The sequence below is a fragment of the Poeciliopsis prolifica genome, unplaced genomic scaffold (assembly GCF_027474105.1).
Source record: "Poeciliopsis prolifica strain line A6 unplaced genomic scaffold, Auburn_PproV2 SCAFFOLD054, whole genome shotgun sequence".
NCBI lineage: Eukaryota > Metazoa > Chordata > Actinopteri > Cyprinodontiformes > Poeciliidae > Poeciliopsis > Poeciliopsis prolifica.
Genome location: NW_026562429.1, coordinates 2,024,834 through 2,040,140, shown reverse-complemented (window position 1 = coordinate 2,040,140; position 15,307 = coordinate 2,024,834). Strand labels below are relative to the sequence as shown.

Below are 15,307 nucleotides of genomic sequence, written 5' to 3'. Positions count from 1 at the left end.
ATGGATGACCCAGGAGGAGAGATTGACAGTATGATAACCAAGTGTTCCTCCAAATAAAGTTGCACCTAAAACAATGCAGATTAGGTCCGTTGTGTAACCCAGTGTTAAAAATGCAAGTGAAAGTTTATGATGTTAATTTGATGTCTTTTTTTTCCCACAAGATTCGAAAGTATAAATAGATTTTATGTTTTGCTTTACTTAAAAAATTATATCAAAAAGTACTAAAAATCTTTAAAAAGCTGTGAAGTAGGCCTTTTGTGACTGTTTTGCTGATGGATTGGGCAGCCAATGGCTGGCGTGGTCTGATATTGCGTCAGCCAATGGGGTTGACTGTCCCGCCCCTTTCACTGCTGCGCTATGATTCTGCTCATAACGCGTCAGACTCGGTTGAGAGCTCACAGCTAACCGTTGGTTCCGTTAAGAGCCTGAAAGAGCTTATAAAATCTGGACAAACGGTAAGAAAAACAATATTGGTATAGTTTCTCAAAATATATAATTGAAAATAGTAAATTCGTTTTTTTATTTATCTTTGAGAGCAGCTGAGACTGGAAAAAAAAAATCCCCGTTAGCATCAGAGACGTCAGAGCGATGGTGAGTAACCGCACGCGCTCGGCAGTTGGCTCAGTGGATTGGTTGAAAATTGACAAAAACACGTAATATCTGACTAAATTTAATAAAAATAAAGTAGCACAGTAAAATTTTTATTATTATTGTTGTGTATATTATATTTTTTCTGTGTAGTTGTTTATTTTTCTTTGAGTAAGTAAAAGTTCAACGGTTCTATTTCAGTTATGTGCTTTTTCCGTTGGCATTACAAGAAATTTATAGTGTTGAAGATGTACCGGCACTTTTAGATTGAAATATATATTATTATGTTATTTTTCTTTACCACATATTTAGCTAATTTCTTTAATTTAACTGATGTATAAGTAACATTGTATTCTGATAAACTGATGACTTTTGTACAACTTGAAAAGAAAAAATTGATCAATGATGGAAGATCTCTGAATTACAACAATTTATTGATACATAGGTTTGATTGATATTGGCATCTTGTATTCTGAGATGTTTTACTTTGGCCTTGTTCCAGGTCAGGGTTTTTTTTTTTTTTTTTTACGGTGCACTTTTGGCTTGGAGTGCCCAGAGACTTTCAAGACCCATTTCTTCTGAATTTGGATGGCGAGCCCCAGCCCAGAGAACCCAGTCAGACGGTAGATAGTGACCCGACTGGTCACTATCCTTGAAACACTGAGAGAACTGACTGACACATTGGAAGAGACTGGACAAACACTGAAATAAACAAATCAAACAAGAACGATTTTAAATGCTTAATGCAACTAATACGCCAAGTGGTTTCTCCTAATTAAATAGAAAATGCCACAGTTAATGAGTGCTGCAGCCTCTGAAACGTTCAACCTCTAAATGACCAGCATTTTCAGCACTATTATGATCTGGTTTCAGATTTTCAGTAGAGTTCAAGTCAATGGATTTATCTGCACAAACACAAAATCTTATCAAGTATTTTTGGTCTACTTTCTTGTGCAAATATTTACAATACACCTGCGATAAGACAAAACTAACGTACAAGTAACCTTTCAGCAATCAACATGATCTTTTTTAAGTAAGTAATCTCTGATATTAATTAAATGCTAGTTCCACTGTCAGATTTTTTCACTTTTTCTGTTAGAAGAGAAAAAACAAAATCTCACAGTGGTACTAATACTATATTTATTTTCAAGAATTATTTTCTTGAGCTTCTGTAACTTACTGCAAAATTATTAAATATTTTATTAGAAAAGTAAGTTATTTTTGTCTTATTTCAAGTGGACTGAGATATTTAAACTATAAACCAGACCAAAAATATTGGGTCAGATTTTGTGTTTTTGCAGGGTAATGAGAAAACAGTTACATTTTTGTGGTGGATTTTATTTGCTGACATCGTAACCGCCAGTTAGCCAAAATCCAACCTGCGTCTCTTTTTTCTGCACCAATTAACTGTAAACCAGCTGACCAAATGTCCTGGAACTTTGGGTTACTAGGGAACAGGTTACATTCCTGAAGTATTTGAAAAAACACCAAGTTGTTCCCAAAGAACAGCAGGGGGTGTTATTTTAAGCACTTGGTCAGTTTTTAGAAGAAGCTGTAACCCAAATTGAAGCAGAGAATAGATTTTGCGTATTATGTCTCCTTTAACCATTTTGTCACAACTACAATCACCCACTGAGCACTTTTTTTTGCGAAAGTGTTTCAAGCTGCTTTCCTTCGGACTTCCCAGGTGCTCCTGTGCAACAACCCATCTGTTGTGTCGTGTTACTGGGTAATCCCAGAACTCCCGATGGGTTGTCAGCATGTGAGTTTAACCCAGAGCCCTGGAGGCAACCAGAACAGAACACTGCCACTCACAGCAAAATGAAAACATGTTTTTTCTTCCTGGAAATCTATAAGGTTTAGCATCCGGCGCTGATGTTAATTCATCATTTGCAAAACCTCCTTGCTAATGTTCCCTGGAAGCATCCAGGCTCATAGAGAGGGTACAGATTATCTACCTCAGACGCCAGCAGACACCCCGAGGGGAGCAGATGCCCTCTTCATATGTTCAGGTTTCAGCTTAGGTCAGGGTGTCGACTCACGAAACGCGCTGCAATTCTGCTGAAATAACGACGCAAAGCCAAACGTTTCTGCCAAGGCGAATCAGATGAACATTTCCTCTAATGCTTCCCACTGGATGTATAATTGAGCTCTTCTTTCTGGGTTAAATTAAGGAGGGCTAACATTAACGTTAATTATACATCACAACTTCCCTATATTGCACGTATGAAAAGCCACATTTGACTTGCAGAAATCATGTGTTTAATGATCATATTCATGTTCAGAAAAAAGAGACTTTTTTTGCGTGACTGACAACCGCTATAAACTCTGTTTTATTTTGAAAAAAAAATAACTGCAAAAAATCTAATTATTATCAAGTGTTTTTGTCTGGTTTCTAAGTCAATCATTCTTTTTAATATTGATGGAAAAAATACAGATTATTTTACTGACAATGAGACATGTAACAAATCTTCTTTCAAATGGTTCGGAAAGAAGAAGTTGCATTAAATTCTAAATATAATGTAAAATAAAGAATTAGATAGAATAGATCTGCCATGATGGATCTGGCACTTTGTCACCAATACTTCATGTTTATGGGACCAATATCGATATCAAATTCAAATCAGTGCATCTCTAAGCACAGGGCTGCTGTGTAGAAGTAAGAAATTCTGTCACCTGCAGGTGGGAGTAAGCATCTCTTCAATGTTTTTGATAAGTGTAAATTTAACTTGCACTTTTGGGGTTAATAATGTATTTTTGATTTTGTATTTCAGTTTTTGTGTAAAATTTGTGACAGACTTAAATTGATGCATTGGTGAAAAAAAAGTTGAGGATTTTTGTGTGAATTTCCTTGCAGAAAGCTGGAATTAATCAAAATACAGATAAAATCTGCTTAGATTTGATTTATACAAAATATTTAATCAGATGTTATCTTGAAGGATCTATTTTGTGTCCCTTCAAAGGGCCACATAAAAAGCTTCAACGGGCCGAATTTGTCCCGAGAGTTTGACGCAATGAAAGCAATAATGTGGGTATTAAAATGTTTTGAGTCAGTTTTATCAATATATGAGTAAGGATGGTGATGGTGAGTAAGGGGAAGGAAAAAGGTCTCAGCAGGCCCGCTTTGTGTGCGAGTCGTGATGGAGAGCGGGGAGGAAGTCACAGTCATCTGACACACAGACGCAGTCGGTTTCACCACGGAGCAGACACAGCATGAACTCCAGCGACTCAAAAGGTTTCCTTCAGAATTAGGTTCAGCCTCTCCCGCTTTCAGAGTAATCACTAATGCAGAAAGCAGCAATCGCTGCTGACGCCCCGCGCTGGCCCCGCGCTGGCCCCGGTCCAGAACCTTATGAAACACCTTTCAGGGTAACTAAATGTACTACTTCAACTTTTCCACATTTTAAACCCTGAAAATTGAAGGTATTTTATTGGGAATTAGAAGAACGCATTTAAAAAATTGTCTTTAATTTCAACCATCCCTTCTGTGAGTTATATAATGTAGTATTAGTTATGAGACTGTCACAATAAGCAATTAATCAACTGATTGCATGATAGATTAAAACATGCTCAATAATTTCTAGTCTGATTATTAATATTATTTGAGGAGGAATTTTCTTTAGAGACTTTGGCTACATTCACAGTACAGTGACTAAATTCCAATTTTCTTGCCATAATGCCACCTGATAATAAATATGATGGTCTGATTAAACAAAGGTCAGATTTTTTCAAATGGCCACTTGAATATCTGTTACATATCCGATCTTTTCCAATGTAACCAAGTCCTCAACGTCATTGACACTTGACAAACGTCACTGTTCTGCGTCCTTGTGCGCAAGCGGGAAGAAAAATAACAACCATAATGAGGCTTAAGTTGTTAATATTCTGGCTCCAGTTTGGACAACTTCAAAACCATAAGAGAGACAAACACGCCTTTTTGGAAACAAGGTATTTTGTTATCTGGAAAATGAGCCGTTTCAAAATCCTCTTCAGTTTTAACGCACATGCACCGTTACCTAGCAACCCTAGAGTTCTGTCCATTACCTAGCAACCCTACAGTTCCGCCGTTACCTAGCAACCCAAGCAGAGTTCTGGCACCTTTGGACAGCTTTTTTCATATGCTGTACAAAGGCATCTGGAAAAGACAAGTGTTTTGTTGTTGACTTGCCATCCAGAAACCACTTGCTGCATCCTTGTTGGTTGGGCAGGAGGCTCTACTTGTGCTTTTCAAAGATGTAAGGTTGTATAATTGCGCATCTGTTTGCAGCCGTTTTCACATGCGAGCGTAAACATCGAGTTGAGCTAATTTGGATTTAAAGTGACAAGTGACTCATGCACCTATGCTAAACCTTTAACCTTTCACCTTTAACCCAGTTTTAGACATTCTCCCTGACATGTTTGATGTGTATAGCCAACCAAAGTGACCTTTTCTTCACTGAACCACAATATTTGGAGGCAACTAAATGCTCTGGATTTTATTTTATTGGGCAGAATTTTTTTGTATCACTGACTTAACAGTGATACTCTACTTTATGTCGGTCTACCACAAAAACCCAATAAGTACAGTAAGTAAATTTGAGGTCTTGTGAACACTTTGACAGATGAAAATGTAGATTCTAACAGGAAACATGGCAAAACAGGAAACATCCCTTAAAGCTCTCTTCAAGCTTATAAAAGCTTATAAAACCTAAATTTAGACGTGCCATATTCTTCTATTTTATCTGTTTGATACTAAACTTGGATCACAGTTCACAGAACGGACATCATGCTCTGTTAAAGAAGCTGTAAAACTAGCTGAGACCATAAACAGTTTTAGAAAATGTTTATTGAGGTCACAAATCAAACGAGAAGTAGGGTCATTTTCCCAAAGACGTCTGCACAAACAGTTTAATACTTTCTGCAATGACTGGACATAAAAACATCATTGGGATTAGATTAATTGCTTGGCTGCTGGATTGGAGGCACTGGCTTGTACACGTGTACCTAATCACCACTTAACTCCATAAAGTACGATTTATGGAGTTCTTATTCAACTTTCCAAAGCAAGAGCACTTTGTTTTTAATGATGATAGCTTTCTGGCACAGAGTAATAACAAAAGTTTGACAATTTGTGGTTGCAGTATCATTGGGATGTGTCTTGTAGATTAATATCAGACTTGTAAAACTCTCTGGAAGTTTATTGAGTACAGGAAGAGTTCTTTTAGTCTTTTATTCTGAAATTTGGGGTTTCTGCATAATTTTGAACTGGATATTGGTATTTTCAAGCTCTGGATACAAAAGAAAATGAGGCTAGTTAAAAATGGGGGGTTTATACGAACCGTACATATTTGTCTTTTAATGCATGGTTGCAAAATCAGGGACAACATGAGGATTTTAAAAATATTTTAGCAGCTACTAACGTCTGAAGATCACATTGAATGCATAAATCGTCTCCAAATTTTCTGTATTCACAATAATTACTTTTATCAGCTTAATTTTGAAATGAAACAAAAATTGTTTGAGTAATGAAACAGAAATGATGTTTTTGCTCATTGTTGTTTTTGCTAAACTCATGAATAAAACCTGGATGTTACAAGATATTTGTTATTGGTCCCAAAATTTTGATTTTTCTAGCAACAAACTGAATTTGTGTGTTAAATTTTAATTTCAAAAATTAATTTTTAACACCAGTATGAAATTTCTATTTGATTTTTATCCATTTGACAAAATGTTTAAATACCTTATTACCAAACTTTTTGAGCAGAAACACATAATAGTCTTTTCTCTGTTATTAATTTCAATGTTAGGTATTTTTTTAACTGTATTACATTATATATTTATAATATCCTATTAAACCACATGGCTCTTTAAATCTGAGATTTAGCATATTTGAGTATTTTTCAAGTAATAGTTGTTACATTTCTATTACAGAACAAAATCTTGGAAAACTGAAAAGAAGCATGGCTTAACCCTTTTCAGATCATTTTATTAAGAAAATAAGTATAAAAATATAAATATAAAACAATATGACTCAGCATTCAAATAGCATGAAAGCAGTGTGTGACAGTTTCCTACAACATACACTTTCCATTACATATTACACCTACATGATGAAATGAATTCACAGTTTGACAAAAAGAAACTCCACCAACCATTCACATGAACATTGTTCGTCAAACAGATATAGCAAATAGTTTATACGATGTCCATCATTAAAAACACTTTGTACATTTACAGTATTTAATGGAGTTGGCTGGAAAAGCCGTTGGACTCCTTTCCCCGTTTCCCACCCAAACCAAGCCGGCACCATTTAACATTGATAGTATACAATACTACTATCGTTCATGTTGATTACAAAACACATTATTCACACCATTGTTCACAAAAGTCCTAAAATTTAAAGGCATCGTTACTGATTATGACAAAAGAAAAAGCAAAAGACTGAGATTTATATTGGATCTGCTTTTAGAAAACTCACTTCAAGCCTCATTCTGTGTTCGAATTGTCCAATCGATTAAACATATCGGCGTTTTGTTCTGGTTTCAAACCAGTGAAAGGAAACCAGTTACATTTACCTCTGTAACTTTGTTGAAAAAAATGTACGTTTTACTTTTACTTGAGTAATTTTATTAATTATTCCTACTCTTACTTGAGTTAAATTTCCGAATTTTCTACCTACTGAGTGAAAAAAGAAAAGAAATTACCAGACACAGACACACACCTGCACTTTTAGCTGAAGTCTCATAAAGACTTTTATTGAAGGAAACTGATATGGAAACGATTCTTTTCCACCTACTTTATTATTGTTACTGATCATATATCACGGTAATTAATGTGGCAATTTCTTATTAAAATTTTGTGAACATTTTGAACATAGCTTTCCCATTTCCACCTAAGAATAGGCAAAATTGATTATATATATTACTTTAAAAGGCATCAAGCAACAATATTATCGTTGATCACGATAATTACTGGGACAATTTATCGTGGAGTAGAATTTTGTGAGTGAACATTTCGAACACAGCTTTCCTGTTTCCAGGTAAGCTTCCACATGAGGGTTTAATATAGTGCGCATGAGTTTGTGCATTTTCACGCACATTTGTAGGTGGAGCAAACAGACAACCAGTTGACTATCAAGCTAGCTAGCAAACTAGACAAACAGATAGCTTGATAGATATTAAGACAGACAGGCTAGTTAACTAACTAGACCGACTTGTGTCTGGCTAGCTAGTTAGCCGAAAGGACATTGAAAAGGAGTTTGGATTATAGAGAGACGGATGGCTTCGTTTAGGTCTCTCTGTCAGGGCTTCTCCCTATGTACATCTCCGCCAGCTTTTTGAACTGTGGTCCCCAGTTGCTGAGGTAATCGTAGTCGTGGTCGCCCTCGGTGGCGGCGGACTCCAGCGAGCTCAGGGACTCCGCCAGGGACCCGGTTCCCTCGTATGCGTAGGTCGCCAGGGAGTCGTAAGGGGGCGCCGTGGGGTCGGCGTCGTTCTCCTGCAGCCGCCCGTTTATGAAGTCTCTCACATCTGTGTTATCCTTTATTGGTGATGTCCTCCGAAACGGAAACAGCATTTCGGGTATGATGTCCCTGCGAAGCTTGTTAGCATCCATCACCTCCGGGTTGCGCAGCGTGCCGATATCAAAGGCCTGAGTGTCCTCCTCTCCTCCGCCCTCGTCGTTGTAGCTGACAACGTTGTCTCTGACATCCTCTTTGGAGATGATCAGAGGCTCCTTCTTCCTCTGTCTCCTCAGGGCAGCGAACAGCACCACGATCACTGCACAAAAACAGCAGAGAGGGAGCACAGAGCATAAGATGCGTGCCTCTGAACATGTGTCATGCATTAGGGAGCAAAAAGCAGAAGGGAGACACATTTGCTACCAGTGACAAATCCCTAACTCTGCCTCGGGCGTTCACCTCCTATTATTAAAGATTCAGTGGAAAAGCTTTTTCTTCCCCTTTTTCTCCTGAATGGCACTTTCACTTTATAAAATGCACCGCGGTTCGAGGATCCCATTTTACACTCGTCAGCGAACATCTTCACATTTCATCTTCGGGGGTGAAAACGTTGCCATGGATGCTGTTGTAGTTGAGCTGTGCAACGATTACAAATTTAGTTTTAACAATTTGCTGTTTTTTTTTTTACAAGATATCTTAACAGAACAAACAAACATGCATGCATAAATAATGCATTACTCACCCCGTTTTTAACAAAATGTTAACAAAACTGCCGTAAAAAAAACCCTACAAAACTTAGAATTCTGTGTATTTTACTGAAATTGTAACTTTAAACCACTTTAAAAAATACAAATACAATTTAGACTTAAAGACATAAATAAGAAACAAAGAAAATTAATTTATTCCTGTAGATGAAATATAAGTGTGTCCTGAAAATATTACAACTTTATTCCTGTAATGTTGCAAGTTTATAAAAATTTGACTTTATTCTCGTATTATTTCCATTCTACTCTGATGTGAGTTTATTCTTTATTTTTTTAAAACTTTTTCCCAGAACAACATCACTTTATTTCTGAAATATTATGACTTTTATCTCATTAATAATTTTTTTTTTTGGTTCGGCTCTTATACTCGATCTTAAATTTGTATTCTACTCAGATTAAGAAAAACACAGATATATGTAAGAATTTTTACCAGTGATGATGAACCTGATCAACAACTATGAGTTTTCAAATTAAATGCAAGGAAGTTTGTGTCGAAAATGTAAGAAAACATGTAAATATTTAAAGGGCATGAATTTGATGAAATGAGATTCTCCCTCTTCCTCTCTGGTTTTTCTCGTTTTCCTCCCAGTGGGCTCCACAGCGCTCTGCTTGCCTCCCACCTACGCGTTAATTGCAAAGCTTTCAGCATGGGCTGAGGCCGTTTCAGACATTAGGACATTTGTGACTGGCCAGTGCACGATTTCAGACAAAACATAAGTGCAGCTCCAGCTTCCTGCATTTCTGAGTCAAATGAAGGTGAATGAGACAGTCTGTCAGGGGGGTTTCAAAGGCAAAAAGCTTCAGATAATGAGCAGATGTCATGATATTTTGTTTGACATGAGAGGCATAAAAATTCAACCTTCAGTTCACTTGAGAGGCTCGTTGAGATCTGCCTACCGTATATTCGTTTATATATTTGGAATTTAAAATGCAGACAGATGGAAGAAGAGCTGGTCTTTTCTGAACTGCTTGTGTCAATAGTCTGGTCAGAGGAAAAATGAGGATAAAGATGGGGTCAGTTCAACACATGGAGAGAGTCAGAGTTTCTTATAAACAGCAGTGAGTACGCCCACACATGCATGCTAATTTATGAGGATCTTTTTCTGAAGTTATTGTGATTATTCTAACAACTTTTGCACAGCTTTTTTGCAACACGAAGAATTATTTTCTTTTTCTTTTGTCCAGGTGAATTAGGTTTTAGGTCTCATTTACTCTTTACTAGTTAGACAAATAAATAAGACTAAGAAGCCCCAAAATATTCTGAGGTCAGATGGTTTATTTAGGCCAAAGTAAACAGAAAAAAAGGAGTTGATTTCTGCCCAAAAAATAAATAAATCTAAGATTTGAAAAGAAAAACTCAAATTTGAGATTAATCTGAGAAATTCTGAGTTTAATCTCAGAAATTTTGTAGAAAAAAACTGAAAATTTCTGAGTTTCAAGAGTTGACAATGTTCTAGAAAAACACAGATATGTTTAGATTAATCTGAATAAGTTTCTGGAAAAAATAAATAAATTCTGTGCTCCAAAAGTCTAAAGAATTGCAAGGAAAAACTAAAATCTTGAGATGTAGAGACATTTGTGTGGGGGGGAAAACTTGCATCTAAAAAGTAGAAGATAAAATCTCACATTAAGATGAAACTCAGAAATTTCCTGGAAAATTTAAATTCACTGGAAAAGACTCTTGAAAATAGTCTCAAACATTTTTGAGAAAATTTCAGATTTGCAAGAAGAAACTCAAAAAACTTTGACAAAAAAAACTTTAATTTGAGTTTCAAACATGTAAAGATTTCACCCAGATGTTAAGCACTCTCTTTTGTTTTCACAGGAAATCTTTTTATCTTTGTGAACTTTGTGTTTCCAGATCTTGACTATAATGACAAAAGAATGACTGTTCTGAGTTGGAGGTTTTGCAAAAATTGCTTATTCAGCATTTAGATTGCTGAATAAGCAATCTGAATGCAACACTTCCCTTTGTATTTATGTAATTTTTGCAGCACAATATTCACTTTTGCTTTGTGCAACTTTGTGTTGCTTTTCCACATGAAATCTCAATAAAAACTGGTTGTAATGTGACAAAATGTCAAATTCAGAGGGTCTAAATACCTTTACATGCGCTATATAATTTGGGGATTAAAGTGTGTCAGTTTACTGGAGCAAAGGAGAAACCATCGTCCCTCCTGAGAGTGTCTGTATAAATTGTGCATCGGTGTGAAATGTAAAATCTGCAGTTTGAACTCCTGTTTTCTTTAGAAACTTGATTGGATTTTCTAAGCCCTTTTCATCTCTGCCTTCCTACCTTTTTCATCTACGATGTGCGGCTTATGTGGAAAAATAAGATAGGCATGAATTTTAAGTGAAACACAGGGCAGCTGCCTCACAGTGAAATGGTCCGGCAATGCATATAAATAGCTCGCTATTTTCAGGCGCGCATTCGCTTGTCATTGATACGCATTTTACATGAAATTTTGCACAGTTACAGTGACTTGCCAAAAGGTTGGAACAATGTGGAAGCGAAGGACTGGATGCTTTATGTTATGTAGCGTTGAAGAGCATCAGCTAAAGGATGCACAGGGTTTTGTAATTCTGCAGGCTTCTATTTGTTTTGAAAAAAATGACCTGTGATGACCTCTTATGACCTTGACATGTATGAGTCGAGCTGCAGCAGTTTAGAGAAAACACTGTAAAATTTCAGCAATAATCTCTAAATGTAATAAAATGCTGTCATTTCCAATCACAGGTGGATATTTAATCTACCTCTATTCCTGTTATAAACGTAAATATTACACTTTATCACTCAGTAAAGCTCTAATTTGTGTAAAATTTGTGTTTCTCCTCTTGTATTGGTACAAACATAACAGAAGTTCCTTATCCCAACTTATTAGATCAGTAACGTGTATTTTGATCAAATACAGTTCAGATAAAATAAAAAAAAAACTGGAAAAACATAAACCATGTGAAAGTAAAGACTTCTGACTGTAACACCACTCCAAAAGTAAACTGTTGTTACTTTGTAACGACACCATAGTGTACCTGTGGCGTTACTGACGTAACAGGTCACACTGTTATGTCACATTGTAACTCCATAGTGTTTTAAACTGTAACTGCAATGTAACATTGTAACGTTCCACTATTATGATGTATCATAATTGAAATTTTAAGTCTCACATAAAATAATTTTGATAATTTTATCTGACTGTATTTTGATATTAGGCTTATGAAAATATCTGTAAATTTAGTTTTTTAATCAAACATTAAATTAAACCTTGAAAACACCTTTTAAAATTTTAAATCTTCCAGACCCTGAAAACGTGCAGATCTGACACCAACGATGGATTAATTTCCTCTGCTGCCACAAACCATCACAGACGCGCGGGTGGGTGGGTCGTCCAGGCGTATACTTACTGAGCAGGATGATCACGCAGAGCAGGATGGCCACCAGCGCTCCGGTGGTGAGGCCATCTGAGAAGGGCAGCACCTCCGGGCTGCAGGACTGCATGTTGCCGCGGCTGTCGCAGGCGCACACGCGGACCACCAGCGTGCTGGTGCTGCTCTGGATGGGGTAGTCGTTGTCGGAGATCACGACGGGGAGGAAGTACATGCTCATCTCACGCCGGCTGAACCCGCCCCTCCTCGTCAGGATGTTGGCAGTGTTGTCTGCAGGAACACGGAGATGGTGAAACCAACGGCTTTCCTCTTGTCACAAATGTTTGAGATAAAAACTGAGAATATATAAGTTGTGACCTGTTATGCTTCATTGAACAGGTTGGGATAGATCCATGAGCGAAACGACACATTTCATCACCTTTTGCACAAAATCATTCTTTGGTAATGAGATTTTTACAACGCCGTCTTCCACCAAAACACATTTTCAGATAATTCTCAGAAAGTTTCAGGATTATACAATGCAATATCTGAGTCTGAAATTTGAAACATGAAAGAGTATAATCTAAAAAAAAAAAAAGTGGAAATTTCTAGCAAATTTTTGGGAGAACAATATTTTGAGTTTAATTTGACATTATCTAGAGAAAAATTCTTGGTCAAAAAATAAAAAATTTGCAAGAAAAAAATAGAAATTTTGAGACTGATCTCAAATTTTCTAGTAAAAACTGTGAATTTCAGTTTAAAACATTGAATATTTAGTTTATATTAGTTTGTTTTCCAAAATTTTGAAAATTTATCTAAATGTTTTACTTTTTTTAGCAGCAATTTTCTCCTTTTTGTTACATTTATATAATCTACATAAATAACCAAACAGTTTCTTTTTAATCATAGCAGCTTCTTATTAGATATTCCATCCAGGAAGAAGAGCAATTGAAATTGCAGGAAGCTCCAGCGAGTTTGTGTTTCTGTGTTTCTGGTACAAATGTCACTGAATGTGTGCTGGGAGCCGAACTTAATCCTACCGTCCTTGTCAACGATGGTGAAGTTTGGGTTGGTGGCGCTTATGCTGAAGACAAACTTGTGCCCGACAAGTGGTTCATCTGTGTCAACAGCGCTGATTGTCTGAATCAGCTGCACAGGGAAACAGCAAACATTGAGTATTAGGCACGAGAAAACATCCATAATTCTTCTTAATACCGGGGGTTTATTGGGCATGTGATGCGCAAATAAAACATTTATGCATGAATCTTGTAATACAGTGATCATACTACAACCTCCTGCAAAAGGGTTTCAAGTCACAAAATTGATTTTTCCTCTGAAAATGGTCAAAAAAGGAAACTTATTTCGATGTAAAGTTTACTCAAACGTAAATACAGTGTCCAGCTCTCTGTGGAAGACGAATCGAGTTTATATTTTAACAGATTTCATTCACCTGTCCTGCCTTGACATTTTCACAGACAAAGGTGTCGTAGGACATGGCGAACTCTGGAGCGTTGTCGTTGACGTCCAACACCTTGATGAACACGGGCACTCGAGTCGTCTGCCGAGGGTTGTCTGAAACACAAAAAATAAATTTTGTCACGTATTTCAGGACTGAAGAGAGCTGTTTGAGGACCTGAGGGAGGAAGTTACTTATTTCGGTGGCCACCACAGAGATGTTGTGCCATTTGGACATTTCTCTGTCGAGGGATTTCAGTGTTGTGATGGTGCCGTTTACAGAATCTATGTTGAACAGCCTTTCAAGATCCGTGTGTCGGTCAATGGAGTATCTGCAAGAGGGACACAGACGTCGTTGTCAGCAGTAGATTTAAAAATGCGGAGTAGCCGCTGCTGTCTTCTACACAAAATTTTTTGTTAAGGTTTTGCACTGAGAGTCAAAGTGTTTTTCGTTCATATTAAGTGGATTTTTTTTTTTGGAAAACTGCAATGGAAACAAATTGTTTTGCATTACGAGTCAATTGCAAAAGCATTGGGTTGTTACTACTGTCAGAAACGCAGAAGAAGACAGAAAGTCCACATTAGCAAAATATAGACAAAAATATTTGCATATTTGGAATGGAAGTGCAGCAACTATTAGCCTATTTTATACAATACTAGACACACATTAAAAGATGAACATAAACAAGTATGTCATTTCCTTTTTTAAATTAAAAAAAATTACATTTTATTGGAAATAACAGCATTTTTTTACTAAATGTTTTTTATATTGAATGAATTATGAGTGTGTTGTTCCATCAGCATATGTCCTTTTTGAGTCCTTCTACCCCAGTTAACAATACATTGATTACTTAAATAGTTGATTGTTCCACTAATCGATTATTCATGATTAATTGTTTCAGCCCTAGATAAAGTGTATTGTGAATTGTGGCAGTAATGTGATAAAAATGTGAAAGCGTTCCAAGAGGTCTGAATGCTTATGAAACATTACATCCAAAGTCTTATTTTCATTTTAACTGGAAAAGAAGAATCCTTTTAAATATACCCTGGACGATGCTGAGTTGTAATTGAAATTTCTGGCTTTAGGCTGAATGTTGGGTTTTGTTTGTTTAATTTGCATAGATTTGTTTTTTAGAAGTCAGAAAAGAAAGAAGAAGAAAACGTATTCTCTTTTGTCAAAAGATGACGCCTCTCTTTTTTGTCCTGGAGTCGGCTCATTTGTCATTGTCACCTCTCATGCTCAGCCGAGATTTGAATATGCAACACGAAGCGCTGCGTGGTGTGCCACATCTCCTGCGACGGGGGACGGGCGGCTGCCATATGTGCGCCGAACGGTTTCTGTGACCCACGCGAATCAATACGGCAAATTAGGAATGTTTGACTTTGCGCGGCGCCGTGGAGGGAGCTTACATGATTCTGGGAAATAAACACCGTCTGTATTCACTTCGCTGTCTTCCATTGGGAAATCTCCAGTAGGGACCTCATGAATAACACTCCTTCTCTCCCCTGTCGGAGCACTGACACGTGGGCGGGTTGATGGATTAGATAAACCTGGTGGGCACATTTTCATCTTCACTGCATAAAACTGACAAGGAGACTGTAAATCCACCATATCGCACTTCTTTCTGTATTGATTTTTTTCGTTTTTGCTGGTATAATTGAAGAAGGGGGAATGAATTTCGAAGAGCTCAAATTCGGA

General features: G+C 36.9%; 1 protein-coding gene and 1 long non-coding RNA gene across 3 annotated transcripts in view; one reads left to right on the top strand and one right to left on the bottom strand.

Annotated features, from left to right (window-relative positions):
- Nucleotides 1–382: 382 nt before the first annotated feature.
- LOC129378947 (uncharacterized) overlaps nt 383–15,307 on the top strand; it is a 32,335-nt gene continuing 17,410 nt past the window's right edge. Inside the window, exons 1-2 of the long non-coding RNA XR_008608113.1 lie at nt 383–455; nt 540–591. This is a non-coding gene — a long non-coding RNA (uncharacterized LOC129378947). The remainder of the gene's footprint in view (nt 456–539; nt 592–15,307) is intronic.
- The window catches only part of cdh10a (cadherin 10, type 2a (T2-cadherin)), a 35,349-nt gene continuing 26,585 nt past the window's right edge, over nt 6,544–15,307 (bottom strand). The window contains exons 8-12 of one of the 2 annotated variants that reach the window (XM_055059454.1): nt 13,804–13,940; nt 13,604–13,725; nt 13,194–13,302; nt 12,193–12,444; nt 6,544–8,345 (exon numbers count right to left, since the gene is read on the bottom strand). In XM_055059454.1, the coding sequence (XP_054915429.1) occupies nt 7,855–8,345; nt 12,193–12,444; nt 13,194–13,302; nt 13,604–13,725; nt 13,804–13,940 (1,111 nt within the window). In that variant the 3' untranslated portion in view covers nt 6,544–7,854. Of the gene's footprint in view, nt 8,346–12,192; nt 12,445–13,193; nt 13,303–13,603; nt 13,941–15,307 lie in introns of both variants that reach the window. The other variant, XM_055059453.1, reaches the window with a different exon arrangement.